A 16,787-nucleotide genomic window follows, 5' to 3' on the forward strand; every position below is an offset into this window, starting at 1 on the left:
CAGGTTACCATGCTCAAGTTGTGCCAAAATAATAAATGCCAATTTGAAACATTAACTTGCTAATAGAATGAATAAAGATGAATATAAACTTGCATAATAACATAGGATGCATAGGGTGTGGCCCAACTGCGCGCATGATAAACGCTGCAACTCGCCCATATTTACGGATACTAATTGCGGCAACTGTGCAGTCGGTGCAGTACCATGGCCTCCACAAAAGCTAGCGCGAGGCGGCGAACGACTGCGGCTTTTCGCTATATCCACGTGGAGTTTTTCGAACAAGGTTGCTGGATAAATATTGTCTGGGTCGCACAACGCATTTTGCATTGGTTTTCTTTCCAAATTTTGAGGTCGAGTGCTCTAAACTGAAAAAATCGCCGACATATTGCAATAATTACTCTGTTAATGTGTAGGTTTTTGGCACTGACCTAACACTAGGAGTGCATAATATATTTTTCGAGAAAAAAACTCAGGTGTAGGCGTGTTCTCAATTCAAAAAAGAATACTTAAAACTGAGTACAATTTTAGATAGCTTTTTAATTTTTTCGGTTGTAGAAGTTAGTGTACAATTTAAGATGAATTTTCTACGATTTTTCCGGTTTTTTAATAGAAGAACTCTTTCCACAAATTTCTTAATAAAACTCCATGGATTTTCGGTACCCTAACGATATACAGGGTTATTCAATTCCACTGGTCACCTTTAGGATCTCGAAAACAGTAAAATATACGAGGTCAACTAGAAAATGGTGCAAATTTATGTATTTTATATCAAGCTAAACTTCATATTGAAATGCAGGAAATTTCTACTAGTCCCGAAAACATAAAAAACCGAGTTATTCTGACATTATGTTTTACGTGAAGCCTCACTTGAGATATGATTGTTTTCTTCGGTTTGTTTACTGCAGTACTTTCACAGTTAGCTAAATTTTCCATTAGCAGTATATCGACATAGCATATATGTACCTATTCAGCTCAAAAAAATGAACGAGCACCAACCAGAAATATCCCGTTAGGTTGCATATTATCAGCTGTGAGATATTATATCGTGTATATCTTTAAAATACTCACCTGGAATTTTAACAAAATATCTTATAATCCTACAGCGAAGTATTTCGATAATAATAAACTACCTTCGAACCGATTTTATAGGATTTTTTTCGCATTCCTCTTAACAACGTTTTGCAACACCCTGTACATCTCGGGGACACTACCTATATTATTTTGTTTGGCAAATGCGGTTGTTTACCCATTCGTGATTTTAATTGATGAAGTTCATTCATGGTTCATCCTTCACGATACGAAAACTTTAGAATGGAAGGGTTTGTAATCTTATCACGTTCTTAACATACAGGTTAAGTCATAGGAATTCATGTTATATAATTCCTTCTTCCTGACGACCGTTTTCAAGACATTGACGTTAAAAAATTGACAGTTTTTGTCCTTTCAAATATGGAATTTTTATAAAGGTCGAATTATTAATGTGTTGTTAGTTTTAACCCCAAGCTAATTGTCATGTGAACGTTGATATATAGCTTTAGTATTATAGTAAGTCATATTCTTAAGTTCTGTGGAAACTACAATTCGATATTATATATAACGACACGTTAATCATTTGGTCTTAGAGATCTAAATTTGTAGTATATTGGTCTTAATATATTCATTTATACGTAAGTAACTTGAAATTTTTCTGCATATGTATTTTCAATTCGCATATTTAGTCAATATATTCAGAATCATATCCATTTTCAAAATATTCATAATGTATAACGATCATCTGCACCATCCCCAAAAGGTATTGTTTTAGCATTATTTTTATTTACAACTTCCATGGGTTTAAACAAATCAATTATTTTCAGCTTTACTTCTGATGCTTAATTCTACATCACAATGCAAAAATAATACAACAATGTTATCTACGACAACGATTAACCGTGCACAATCTGACAGACCTACATTTGCAAAATATTCCTATTTATCTATTTTATTGTTGTTTGTGTCGATATGAAACGACCTATGCATTCTCCCAATGATAATTTTTCTTAACAATTAACTGCCACAATCGCGGAAAGATTGTGTAAATAAAATACACACGTGTACCAGTGGCGTACCCGGTCAAAGTCGATTTAACGCTTAACCTTTGCGAGAGACCTTGATTGAAGGAGGTACTATGCCCCGGTCGATGTCCCTGAGAATCCTGTAGGTCGACTCGTAAACCAGGTCAGATGCGTTTTTCGATAAAATGTAGTCTATATGTGTGAATCTGGGATAAGCTACCTTCTGGATGTTGACTGAAGTTGAGAGTTGTCGAGATACCTCTAGTATATCCTGCGAAATAAATGTTCTTGCGATGAGACCATTTTTAATAGGCATCTTAGTTTTTATAGAAACTAACTAGCTGTTAAAGATAACAACGAATTTAAAATTTTGCCCTAAAAATAATGCTACATAAATAAAGTGGTGGTGCCTTATAATTTAAACAATGAAAACCATTAGGTTGAGTATTATGAAACGTTTCGTCTTTCACTAACCTCAAGTTGAATAAATGAATCACCGTCGGCGACGAAGAAGACTACGGGCACATCGACAGCCGACAAGTTATAATGGGGAGGATTTGACTGACCATAAATTTCCAAATTTTTCTTTAGCCCGAAGTCAAATTTCTTGAAGGTTCCATTTACATAGTTGTCCAAGAAGTGTATCACTTGTTGAGTAGACATTCTAACTGGTATCGAGCTAATAATTAGCTGCATAATCTATATAAATGCTCTTTATCTTATTAATCAAACAATTAGAAAAACCTCCACCAACCATTACCTCCGTGTCTATTATGTATGATCGGTGACTTCCAATTATTCCGGTCATTATGATGCACAGTTTACTGAATTTTGGATCCGCGCATGTAGCTTTCAGGAACGGCCGAAATTGCTTATAGACAATCGGAAAAAGTTCAACCATTTCAAATCGTTTTACTAACGTCTTAAATAAAGGAAAGAAAATCAGATTAAAATAAACAAACATTATTCCTACATAACAACAATTTCTCCTACATACTTTTGTAGCAGTCGGAAAGTTGCAGTATAGCTGAACTTGTCTTATAGGAAACTTTGGAGATTTAGATTTACACGGCTTCGAAGAAACATTTGTAAAATTTAAGTACAAGCGAAATTCAATTCCCACAGTCGTTTTAATATTCATTTTTAGAGAGAAGTTTGTACATTAAGCCGAAAATTCGAATTGTCCTAAAAAAAAGTCAGTGACGCCCCATACGAAAGTCGGGGAAGATGAAAGTTGATTCTCACGATATATTTACGTATGGTCTGATTCGATCCTATAACTGTTACGTACATATTACAATTTGGTATAGTCGAGGCAATGGATCTTTGCATGCGATAAGACAATGTGTGAATTTATTAAGAATTTCCTTTTAAGTTTTTTCGAATCTACAGCATTACTAAATGTACGTACGGAGCCGTAACTGGAGTATTCCTTACAGGCTTAAGGCATATTTCTCAGCCAATCGTTCCTAAATAAAATGCACCTCTGCAAAAATATCGTACATTGAGCTATGTATACCTAACATTTTCAATATATTAGCATCGTGGATCTAGTTTTTTCAACATTATTATTCTTATGTGATAGTTTTTGTGGGCGTACTGTAAGAATTTTGCACACCATAGAAGTCTTCTTGAGTCGATGAGTGTGTTGGTGTTGCCCTTGTTAACAAAATAATAATAAACAATACATATTTTGTCGATTACACAGAAACGACAATTGATTGTATTACACATGTTATATATTATTGGCGACGTCTTGATAATGTGCATGCACATGAGACGTAATGACTCGCTTACAAGTTTGTACGTCTATTCAGAATAATAAATTAAGTAAAAAAATTAGTATACGATAAAACAAAACAGTCATGTGTCAATGTCATTTCAATTATAATTTGAAACCACAATGCTTCTATAAATTGATTTTGTTATTTAATAACTTTTTCATCGACGTTTTGTCAAAATTCTCTTTATGTTTTTTAACCGAGAGATAGCGAATATTCATTTTAGCTGTGGGTTTGCAAATGGCAACTCAGAAGCAGCCCGGGAATAGTGGTGAAGATTCCCTGACAGAAAGTATTTTCATCCACGTGTATTGGTACAAAAGTTCATCATCAAATAATTGTCCAATAATATTCGCCTACAAAGAAACCTTCCACGACGAATTTTGCTTGAGTTCTACATAAAACTGATAATGAGTGTTGTACAAGAGCTTCACTTCATTGAGAGTTTCAGATGCATGCGTTTACCGAACCTTAAAGACAGGGTCACAGACATCCTTATCATTCACAACCTGTTTAAAGATTACACTCAGGGAAAACGAAGAGCTACATATTGTATGACCTGTCTGGATAGATGAACTGTGTTTTATTAGAAGGGAGATTATAAATTTACTTAACCAGCATTTTAGGCGCATGAAAATCCGCATGCAATTTGATCACAAAAGTTTTTGTACTATTTCACTATCAATATTTGAATAGGAGTTGACAAAAATTACCTTTTTGTGATCTACGTTTTTCCACAGCGAATAAATTCAACTATCTTGGAGTTGCTACAAGTCAAATATTTGATAACACACCGAAAACAGCTTAGTTTTTTCACGAAAAACATAAGAAACACGCTGGAGAATTATTATGAATCAGTCATAAAGGGCCAGTAGTGTGGCCTCCTGGACGCCCAGATCTAAATCTCTTAGTTTTTTTTTGTATGGGTATACTTAAGAGAAAAAATAAGTGCGACGCATGTTACTTTATTAGTAAAGTCTGTGGTTAACTTATTCGCACTTTCATCACGCAAATCTTTATATGAAGTTCGTTTTGCCGATACAGGGCGATTACAACTTTTATGGTAAATCTGTAATAAAAAGTTTCCTAAATAGTTTAACTCTATCCCAGCTAACCACCGTTCGCGAGCGTTTGTTATAGAGCGCATAGAATAATTTGTATAGAACTCACCTTGAGAAAATCGCCTATTGTTTTGACTAAATGACAAAAGGGATAATCAATTCTCTTCAGGATGGGCGAGCTTCCCCAGCTAATAACAGTGTTAACCTTTTTATTATATTCAGGCCTCTCACAAAGTAGGATGAAGGACTCGGCGCCTCCAGCCGAATGTCCTATTATGGAAACCTTTGACTGACCAGTGAGATTTAGTATGTAATCAATATTCCCTGCCAAGTCGTAGACCCCAATTTCATGATAGCTGTCAAATGCGTTTTTAATAAGCTTTAGTTGAAATGGATATGGACTCAAACCTAAATCGCCAGAAATCATCGTCCTTATCCCAGTCATATTTAAGATGCTTCTCGTCTCCGAGGACGTTGGAGACCCCTCTTGCATTAAGCAACCATACATCGAACCCTCTATCGGCTAAATAATAAGGGATGGATAATTGACTTCTTAAGAAGAAAAACACCTCGGCAGAACCCCCCATGCCATGGTTTATGAGGACAGGAGTTCTTGGTTTTTCTCTCGGATGGCGAGTCAAGCCGTAAGGGATGCGGTAGGAGACCAAAATGTAGTCATCTTCGGTGATTATTTTGTGAACTTCCACAGGGTAACCATGAAGATTTATTTTCTCGATCTACGAGACTCAAATATGTTAAGTGTGACATAATTTTTACTTTCAAATAAAATGCAGAGAATTATAGATTGTGAAATACCCACTATATTTAGGTTTGCCTCGGGATCTATAAAGTGACCCGTTGTCAGCACATCAATATTCCATTTTAGGGATGCTAGGCAGTGTAGAACAATAAGGAGATTCTGTATGTTGGTTTTCATCGTACACACTGTTTACTTAGATAGGGTTGGATTCGCCAGTCAAGGAGATGTAACTCTGTGATCTCTAAGGTAGAAAAAAATGTTTTTCTTGGTTTTGCTGCTGCCAAAAGTTAACTGCTAAGCGTTGATAAGAATTTGAAATGTAGTGTTAAAGTAAAGCTATATTAATACTCACTGCATCCGCGTTTGACACACCGCATTTGTCACCGTTCAAAATCTAATGTATTTTAATACAAGTACAGTATAAACTGATTGTATTATTTTTCTTGTATTGCAAACATACGAAACATGGACTATATTTGAGTGAATGTGTACTTAAATTACCCTTCATTATTTGACGTCATTATTTGTCAGACTTATTGATTACAACTATATTTTCAACATAATTCCACGACTTAACACTAAGGATGATAATTTAGTCATTACGATGATGTTAACAGAGAACGGGTTAAAATGGGTACAAAGGAGACAACCTTAAAAAAATTACCGTAGTATACATCGAAAAATTCATTTGATTATTGCTGTTTTGTATCAGGACCTAATTAATAGTAGGTGTTTAAAAGCATTAGTTCAATAAAGAGCAAATTAACACATAAATCAAAGATGGGAAAATTAGAAGCTCTACCTCGCGGTATTGCAATTGATGGTATCACACGTAAACTCTGGATTTTTCCTCTGGCCATTTTACTCTTGCACATGTCAGGAAAACGGCAAGAAATGTGAAAGTGAAATTGTCATTGTACATCGTTTTGCAAATAAACTAGTTATTTAACAAAAGAGTTCATTAATAGTAGCGATTTATGATAGTGGAGTTGTCATTGACAAAACGTCACTTACGAGGCTTTTTCTCCCGTTGCATTCAGTAAAAAATCAGGAGTTATCCTCTAGTTATGCTATATATATAGTACCCATATATCAAAAATGTAAAGCTTTATTTATAACGAGATACCAATCGTCTATCAAGCGCGGGCGTTTTAATTTGTCAGTTACATCAGTGAGCATCGAAACAATCAAAACTTGCCCAAAATCATTCACTAATAAAAATCATGCATTAATGGAGGTCATTAATAATCGATTTTGTATCCATGTGTGTTAGCGATCAATAGACGAAAAATGGGTAAATGTAGTTAGTATTTAAGGTCACGACCTTTGACGATGATGTGTTAATTTTTACTTTCTGTTCTTACAGAAATTACTAATACTGAAAGTAATTTTTGTAACATCTTTTATTTGTATCATCAACAAAGTATAAAGTAACGTTTCGCATATTAAATACTGTGTGCAGCATCAAAATCGTTGAGCAGCTTCACTGTTGGCTGGTAGACCATATGAGTAGCATTTTTGGCAAAAAGAAAGTCGAGGTGTACAAATTTCGGCCCTACTTTGTAGTCCAAAATCACATTAGGCAACAACGCCTGAGTGGCTTGGATGTCCTGGAATGAATCTTAGTACATAATATGAATGAATATATAGGGTTATTGAAAAATCTATGTACATATAAATTGAAGAAGTACCCGAGAGCGCTTATCATAGTTATGGTAGAGGCGATGTTGCCATTTCGTGCATTTTCAAAAGATCCCAATAAAAAAAAACAAAAATGATGCAATTTTGTAGATCCTAGCCCATCAGTGCATGTTCGTATGTGACATTTTCTAATTTTTAAACAACCCTATATGAAACGGTTACTCTTGTACCTCAGGCATGGTCAGATAATCTGTTTGACCCCAGAAGAAGGCGTTTGGAACTGTACAGGAGGACAGATTGTAAGCTGGAGGTAAGGTTTTCCCGTATTCTGCCAAGTTTTTCTGAGGACCATAGTCGTATTTCCGAAAGTCGCCTCAGGAAATATAGAATAAAATAAAAAGTAAAAATAAAGTTTCCGATTGATGCATCCGTCATCCGACGGATGAGGTGATTCAACAGTCAAAGCCTGTACGATGTCGGATGAAATTTTATTTGGCACAATTAGATGGATGCCGGTTGCATTCAAGCAACCTGTTTCTGCGGGAATTCAGTTTTTCTTTTTTTTTTTACATTTTTCTAGTACTTATTTGTACCTCTGTTTAAGTTGTCCATAAAGTGAGTCAGCTGTATTATGGACAAACGTGGCACGTTGTACCAAGCGAACTCGACCACCTCCTGAAAATGTTCTCATGTTCCAACTCAAATTTCACAATAACTTGAGCATATTAAAAACTCACGTCTTCTATCAATACTGAAATAGAGGATCCGTAACAAGAGAGCATCACTTTACACATCTCGAACCATTTCGGATCATGGCACATTTTTCTCAGTAGATCGCTAATTATCTTGTTTAGTGATAATGGTAACGACTCGTACAATCCCAACATCCCATAGACATTCTTTATGTACGAAAAAGTAAAACGTTAATAAGATATATTGACTAATAACTCAAATATAATATTGCATCCTTGATCTGCTTACCTTCAATGCGCTAGAGAAAAAGAACAAGCTTTGTATTAGGGGGTAGTCGAGTTCCTTCATAATCACCATGGGGGCGTAATTAATATTAAGCTTAATTTTGTCGTTGTATTCGGGCCTTTCCGACATTAACATGTAGAAGTATGCAGCCCCTATAGAGAGACCCAAGTGGAAAATCTTGTCTTGACCCGTCTTATTGCGAACTACATCAATGCTGGCTGCCAAATCATATGTGCCGATATGCTGACCGTTGTAGTTCCAGTAAGTCTGATGTGCGTTCCAATTGAATTTTTTATGTTTCTGAGGATTCTGGCATTCAACCCCACGGGCGCAGAACAACCACACATCGAAGCCCCGATCAGCGAAGTAGTAAGCAGGGGCATACTTTTTACCAAGAGCTACAAAGTTGTAAGGGGCGCCGCCCTGGCTATGCACCATTAAAAGTGCACTTTTATTTTTCAACTTGCTGGATTCCTTATTCAGTCCATGGGGGATTCTATACAAGTTTAGGATATAGCCGTCGTCAGTCACGACCTCGTGAAGTTCCACTGGGTATCCGTGTTTTTTGATTAGTTGATCCTAAAGTTGTTATTGATACAGTGTGTCTCCTGAACGTACAGTGCAAATTTAACCGGACAGTGCGTGCGTTAACATGAGAAAAAGTCTTCCCATAAATCGGAATCGCTTCATTTCCGAAATACAGGGTAATTAAACAAAATTGATTTTTTGCTTTGTGTTAATGCTAAGATCGGTTAAATCAAAATTTTTTGGCTGTTTAATGATATCGTCCACTATAGATGTACCAACCAGAGCGCGACCGGGATTGCGCACCCTGTACATCTATGTTGGTAGATAACTTATATCGTAACCTACTTCATGCTACTAAAAATTAAAAAAACAAATCTTATTTGTACGATACTGCCGGTAAAGCAAAACTACGAACTACGGACTTACCAAATTAAGTAAGATATCAGGGTTTACCCCTTCGGCGACCAAAATTTGGAAACAGTACAGTAGTAAACCGACTGGTAGCAGTCGGGCCATGTTTGCATGCTACCAAAGCTGTAAACAATTATAAACTGTTGGTACATTGAAACTTTTTCAATAGTTTTCGTTCTGTTCAGGTTGGACAACAATTAATCTGCACAAAACATGTAGTTTAACCTTTCCAATAATAATGTTCGAAAAAATTACATACAAATTTAACGCATCATTAATAGCTAAACGATAAAACCTTTTAAAAATCGGATGCTAAAAGGTTATACTGTTTAGCCATTACATTAAGTTAATACAATTAATACAATTAATACAATTAATAAATACAAGGCGATATCTTCCTTATGGTTGGTTTGATGAAACGCATTATGTAGTGAGACTTTACTGCTTTTAATACTTCCGCTTAGACTGAAAGTTCGTGTCAACTTCCTTATTTCAAATAGAATACCCTGTATATTTTTGCATTTTTAGAATGTAATTAAATTTTTGAAGTGATTAAATGAATGATTATCACAAACCAAACTTGAAATCTTAACCTTCGTTCGTTTATATACATCTCAAAACAAAAACAGTTAAAAAATCTCTTGGCTTTGTCAAGAAATTCCGAGGCGTTACTCGTGACCCTACCCTGTATAATTTCAGTTATATAGAAGCTATATGAAAGTTATACATATAAGTAGTTCTCTTTCGGTTAGTTTTGTCATATTGGTGCGTTCGTATAGTAATTGGTTGGGCGCGTTGAGTAATTAGTTTTTGAGGTGTCTTATTTTTATAACAAGTCTCAATGCAATTTGTTTTGTTGTGTGAATATATCTGTTTTGTATATTGTAGTTGCCCTTAATAGGTATCCGTAGACTAATGGTGGTCTACAAATAGGTTTGTGTAATTTTATCACAGCTCTAGTGCTCACCTGCTGCTTTGTCATTTTACGTTAATATTCGGAAACGTTTTACCCTTTTGATGATTTCTAGTCTAACTTTCGTACGCGTTTATTAAATTTTAATTTTTTGTCGAATTTTATTCCCAGGTACTTCACGCAATTTTTCGTTTTTGGATCCCTTTATTATTGTTGGCGAATCGACTTTGATTTGACGTTTTGAGATTAGGAATTGATTTTTAGTGACAGTTGGTGATAGCCTCTACTTACAGAACCATGTCACTGTTTCGTCAGTTAACGTCTGAAGGTTCATTAGGGCTTTCTGTGAATTTTCATTATGCAAAATAAGTACTGTGTCGTTAACGTATTGTAATATGTACGATGTGTCCTTGTGTTGTTTATCCTGTATATCATAATTGCATACATCGCGGCAGTATATAGAGTGTAAATGACATAGAAAGACATATTTTTTATTTTACTTCCGAAAATATGAAAAATATCTGGTAAAAACGTGAGTCCGAAAAGCATTCCATGGAAACTATGATCCTTCGAAGCTGGTCCTTAAGAAATGCAAAGGGCCATTCAGAACCAGGGGGTAGCTATATTTACTTAACATTTCTGTGTCCTTTAAGTTTTATGACAATTTTTGACATCGGAATGTGGTTTCTTGTTCAAAATTATATAGAAAAGGAGCTCTTGATAAATCGTCTTAAGACTAACCGTTTAAGACGGGGGACATTGCTAGGGGAGAAATTGAAATTGGGTGGTGAACTTTTTTACTGATTTTGAACTTGATTTTTTAAGTTTTGTTATCGTTTCCCACCTTTCACCAAAAAAAAGTTTTGGTTTGCTAGATAATTTCACTACTCCACTTTAGCTTCGTACCTTGCAATGTTTCCTTTAAAGTGGCATATCTCGTAAACTGTTTGTCTTAAGACAATTTACCAAGAATACTTTTTCTATATAATTCTAGACAAGAAATCATATTCCAATCTCAATCATTATAAAAGTTAAAGGATACAGGATCATGTGAAGTAAATGTACGTAAATGTAACTGCCCCCTGGTTCCGCACGCCATTCCGCATTTCTTGGGGCCCACATTCGAAGGGCCGTAGAAGGCTTTTGCGGATCCATTTTTATATCAACTTTTCTTCATATTTTCGAAAGTAAAATCAGTCCTTAAAATATGTCTCCTTATTTCATGTACATCATGTATGTTGAAGCAGGGAAGAGCGTGGCGAAACCTGTGAGGATCCCTGTTCAGTAGCGAAAGGAAAAAAAGTGAGTGGTATTAATTCGTATTTCGAGTTGCTGGAGTTTAAGTACATTTTTTTTATTAAGAAGAATAAGTATTTTGGTGTTTGGAGTTTATACAATTTGTATAGCAGGCCTCTGTACCAGATACTGTTAAAAGCTTTAGTAATGTCCATAAATAGGCTTGGTGTTCTTCTACCGTATAATTATGTTGTTTGTATGTTGTGAAATTGTCCATTAAATCACGATTGTACCGTGTGTTGCAGCATGTAGTTCAAAGAATTTTAAAATAGATTCTATATTATATAAAAAAGAAAAATCTTATAAATATGCTTAAATCGCAACATCTCCGGAACAGTACGAGTTCTTAACGACCGTGTTTCACTTTTAGAGGACGAGGAGAAAAAAGGTATCTTTTGACTTAGTGCCTCCTAAAACTGTGCAACATCTTGGCACAAAAGCCGAGTTTAAGGTTCTTTTCAATACCCCAATGCATTTACCCTATTTCTCTGAACCTAAACCCTTCTTTCAACCCCCCACAAACATCGCAATTACTTGAAAACAGTTGAAATATATTACGACCCCCTTCCTCAAGCTCTGTTACACCCCTAAAACACCTCTTTCAAGCGTTAGCTGGGAAACACGTCCCATATGAAGGCAATTTAGGGCTTGGAAATGTGCATATTGGCTTATCTTTGCTTATAACTCTCTCGGATGAAACTTTTGCTGCATACATATCATGAGGGGATTTAAAGGTAAAGAATGAGCCTATCTAATGAGGCTTCGCTAAAAAATGCATTTCTAATGGTTTGGGAAGCTCTTGCTTCCAAACTTGTAGAAGACCAAAGAGTATTCAATTAATCTTGCTACGAAAGAGGTCTCTTGGAGTAGTTTACGATTAGTTCAAACAAGTTTTGGATTATCTTTGTATGATTCAATAAGCGCCACACTTAGATTGTTACCATTAAAATGCATATTGTACTAGTAAACTTAAAAAAAAGAAACTTAAAGTGACTAAACAGTTTTGGGCTGGAAACGACATAATTATAATGTCACTTTTACGTTATTGTTATGTTTTCGAAGTTCGGTGAGTGTGAAAATAAATTAAGCTCTCCGCAGACAATCGATCCAAATCCCGGGTATATCACCATATGCTTGCGGTTCCTTAACCTCTTCAAAAGCTCTGGAAAGACTTCATGCTAATCCTGGAGCATCTTCTGCGACTGTGGGCTGTAGAGGATTGAGGGCTTGGTAAGGGGAAAGAAAAGGACGAAATTCCTGCAAAACCGAGTCTTCTTCTTTCATTGTGAAACATTGCCATTTTTGCAATTAAGTCTTCCGAATTTAACATTATGTATAGTTTTTTCCTCTTCGGTGATGTGTTTTTCTTTGTTGAAATTTCCAATTGTTCGAACTTTTTTATGCATTCTCGTAATTACAACTTAAACCATTAGCGGCACAAATACTTTAAATTACTTTAAAATGGCCACGCTCGTTTTAGATCTGCGAGTAGTGTTGCTAAGGTAATTTATAGTTTTTGCCAAAGGTAATTGGAAGAATATTTTCCACACTTTTATCCATGCATTTAATCTAAACTGCCTAATGTGACCCTATAATTCAATAATTACCAAATAATTTACTAACTTTTTAATGTTAACGGTATTTATGTTACAACATGAAGTACGAAAGTCTGTTAAATATCATGATTTTATCTACCTAAATATTTAAAAACCATTATATTATTATTCTGATAACTTTATGAGAAAGATATCGGCCAATACTGTATATATGGATAAGCTAAGAAAAAAAATAGGGATATTCTAGGTATTCTTATAATTAATTTGTTTCCTTCAGTTTTACGTCTACGCAATTGAGCCTTTGGCATTTTACAGTGCCAAATATTAGGATTTTTCCTTGTTACAGTTGTTCATTCATGGATTGACGTAAACTACAACATAACGTCTTGAATATACCGTGCGACTCTAAATGGTGCTCCTCCAAACCGTTTAATTTTTTAACAAATTTCATTTTTTTTTATTGGGACATGGGTCAAGTGACACCTCAAATTAAAGGTCTTCCAAACTACATTCAATGGTGTGTTGCCATTCAAAATCTAGTTATTAGTTTTTGAGAAAAACATTTACAAATTTGGTAAAAAATGCAATACAAACTCAATTAAGGAGTACGTAAGCAATGAAAAAACTTCTTTGTTCATAGAAAATTGGTTTGTTTTCGGCTTAATGTGCACAAAGAATCTTTGCTTACAAAAAAAAACTATTTTCTGTCAGCAAACAAGTTTTTTCATTGTTTAGCTATTCTTTAACTAAGAATGTATTGCATTTTTTTTATCAAACTCGTACCTATTTTTCTCAAAAACTATTCAACAAATTTAGACTCTCAACGAACCACTGAACTTAATTTTGAAAGACGTCTAATTTCAGATCACCTATCGAAAACCACCGATGAAAATAAGCAGTGTAAGCTGGATGCAATAACTATTAATTAACGGTAATGCCTTTAATAAACCTATATAGGAATTGTTGAAATGTATTTGTATATGAAAGCATCGGGGTTTTTCCTAGGAAGGGAAAGATGAAACAACCATACCGAATAGCTAAAAATTATTTTGAAATCGTCCAGTTCATCGGATTTATATCGTTTTGTGCTACGCCTCTGGCAAACGCTCCAAAAAATATTCGGCATTGTTCCACCCTCAACGCGAAAGGGAGAGTGATCCCCCTTCAGTTTTAATCGTTGGGGGCGAAAACTGGGGCAGGCGGGTTATTGACTTGTCCCCCCCTCTGGATGGTCACTGAACTAGCTAGTGCGTAAAGAAATTCGGCCAGGGCCTGCCTGGGAGAGGCCTATATTTTCATGCGTAACACAGGACCGAAACAGCTCTTTTTTCCCTGAATTATAGCTCACGCAGGAAAAAACTAAAGACATTATCGTCATGGGTTCCTTTCAGATTGACTTGGTTCATGGCATGCAGTTTCTAAACTACTGTCTCGTAAAATTTCAACGAGATTCGTAGTAAAATTGCACTAAGTGTCTTACATTATCCAAAGGCTACTTTTAATTTTTTCTCGAAAAATTTGTCTTTGTGGTTAAACATTATTTATGGGGCAATATTTAGTTAAATACGGTCCTGCTAGTGGAAGAAAGTAAAATAAAGCGCGGTTGCCGCCAGGTCTCGGATTGATTTTGCGTAAAGATGCGTACGCAGTGTTGTCGATACCCCTCTTTTAATTATGTAATATTTAAGTTCGATGTTCATTCAGCCTTCTCCCTAGGCAAAATTTCACCACTTTTTTTAGTATTTAATGTAAAAGAAATTGTAAGTTAACGAAAAGATTACATCGTTTCTTCACCTTTTCTTCTGTTTTTACTCGCGTTTATCCAGTTTGATTGGGCAGTGCACTGCGGGCTCCGTCTATTTTATAATTGGATCCAATTCGGTAATCCCCTCTTTTTCAGATGACCCACTTTTAAAAATAGATATTCAGTTCGTGTGTTAATGCATATCTGCTTCTTTTTCATTTCCCAAATTTTCATACGTTTGTTTTTTTATTTTTTTTTATTAGCTGCTGGTGCTCCCTTCCATCGAAACTCAACATCGCAATTTAAGTGAATCACGCTTTATGAGAGTTTTTGCTCAAGTATTACTGAGCGAACGTACACAAGAAATTATTTGATGTATGCAAGGACGGTCTGGGACACGTGAACGTTTAGGAGTTATATAATTTTCCCATTCAATCCAATCATTTTCGAATCCTTCGAACTCAGATTTGGACAATTATTCTTTAAGTTAAAGAGGAGACGTGGTGTCAATATACAACTTACTAAGACATTTGACACTCAGTACCTCTTCTCGGGTTCCAAGCAAGACTCTAAAATAAACTCCGGGTTTCCTTGGGCCATCAACCTCTGCATTTATGTATTAGTTGGTACTACTCGGCTATTGACCTCCCAAAAAGCACTCACGGGACCCGAGAGAACAAAATTAGGTCACGCATTCTCATCGGACATTAAATGTGCGTTGACCCTTCCTTAGATTTTCCTCTATCTCTACATCTAGCTCATATAGTTCTTTTCCCTCTTTTACTCAAATAATGCGTAGCTAGTTGTTGCCCTGGGCAACCTTTCTCTTTCCCCAAATTTTCAGGCGATTGATTTTGGTACCTCCGAAAATTCGACAGTTCAACGCACCGTCTATTATGTACGTTGTCATGTGACAAGCGCCGTTGTCACTTCAGGGTAAACGTAGGGGGTTGGATTGTGCGTGTTCGATAGGGATTGGATGTGTGGTTCGGCAACAATGTGCGGCACGTGCCGCACGAGTCTCAAGCTTACCCTAGTTTATCGACCTGTTGGTTTGGGGTTGCGTGTTTCTGGTTGTCTTTTGGAGAGGGACGTGAAGTTTTCGTTGGAGAGGATAGAGCGATGTTATAAATATCTAAGCTCGCGTAAAGCATTATTGTGTGTATAATGTTTAGAGACTTCTAACGTTGTTCCAATGTTAGAACGAACTTAGTTCCTCTACTCAGAACAACGTGTCTTTTCATCTGGTTTATTTAGTTAGCAGAGGTCTTATCCGTCACCAAAACAAACTTCGGATTGTGCAAGGCGAACAACCTCGGATGCATTCTTGTGGGGAATGAGTCGTTGACCCCCGAAAATGCACCGGGTGATTGCCCATCAACAGCCTAAAAAGGTCGTTTTAGCGCGTCGTGCGTGATGTGGTGCTGGCAATAGTCTCCGCTTTCGTTGCACTAAATAAGCGACAGATCGTTTTGATAATAACGTTATAATAACGAACAAAATAATAATAATATTTCGTAAATATTCACCGAAAAAGCATTTTGACTATCGTTTTATTATGTTATTATATGTACTTAGTTGCTTTTTCTTTTGCAGCCCACGCCCGGAATTCACTATCCGCAGCGCTCGCGTCGACCTCTAACTCATCGTCCCTGATCCCTGATTAGGGCGTGGGAGTGTAGTTTTCAATTTCATTGAGAAAACGGAAGGTTTGACCCAAATAAAATACACCCCCCGGGCATGGTTTAGCTAATAAATAGATAATGTGGTTTGCTGTTTGGATGTATCATAGGGAGAGGTATTTTTAGAAACGGAAGGTGGCTGTCGAATGGCTCTATTTATACAGTATGTCTAAGATACGGATGTTTAAAGAAGTTCTTACAACAGTTAAGACGAAAATTGTCTGAAACATATCAAAAATTCACATGGAGCTCATAATAAAAAAGTTATATATTTTTTATGAATTGTAAATAATTTTTGATTCGCAGTGCAAAAATATCTTTATTTATTTTCATCTTTTTGCGTTTGAAATATGTTACCAACTTGAAAATCCAAACTAATTCC

The 16,787-nt window shown here is 35.8% G+C and overlaps 1 protein-coding gene across 1 annotated transcript; it reads right to left on the reverse strand.

Annotated features, from left to right (window-relative positions):
• Window positions 1-1,795: 1,795 nt before the first annotated feature.
• Window positions 1,796-9,399, reverse strand: LOC136342024 (uncharacterized). The gene is made up of 12 exons (XM_066287458.1): window positions 9,230-9,399; window positions 8,279-8,854; window positions 8,035-8,196; window positions 7,891-7,972; window positions 7,528-7,670; window positions 7,105-7,266; window positions 5,717-5,845; window positions 5,305-5,633; window positions 5,006-5,252; window positions 2,815-2,976; window positions 2,529-2,753; window positions 1,796-2,325 (listed from the first exon to the last, which is right to left on the reverse strand). The coding sequence occupies exons 1-12, from the start codon at window positions 9,317-9,319 to the stop codon at window positions 2,131-2,133; spliced, it is 2,502 nt and encodes an 833-aa protein (XP_066143555.1). The 5' UTR covers window positions 9,320-9,399; the 3' UTR covers window positions 1,796-2,130.
• Between the last annotated feature and the right edge of the window lie 7,388 nt (window positions 9,400-16,787).

This window comes from Euwallacea fornicatus, chromosome 11 (assembly GCF_040115645.1).
Source record: "Euwallacea fornicatus isolate EFF26 chromosome 11, ASM4011564v1, whole genome shotgun sequence".
Taxonomy (NCBI): Eukaryota; Metazoa; Arthropoda; class Insecta; order Coleoptera; family Curculionidae; genus Euwallacea; species Euwallacea fornicatus.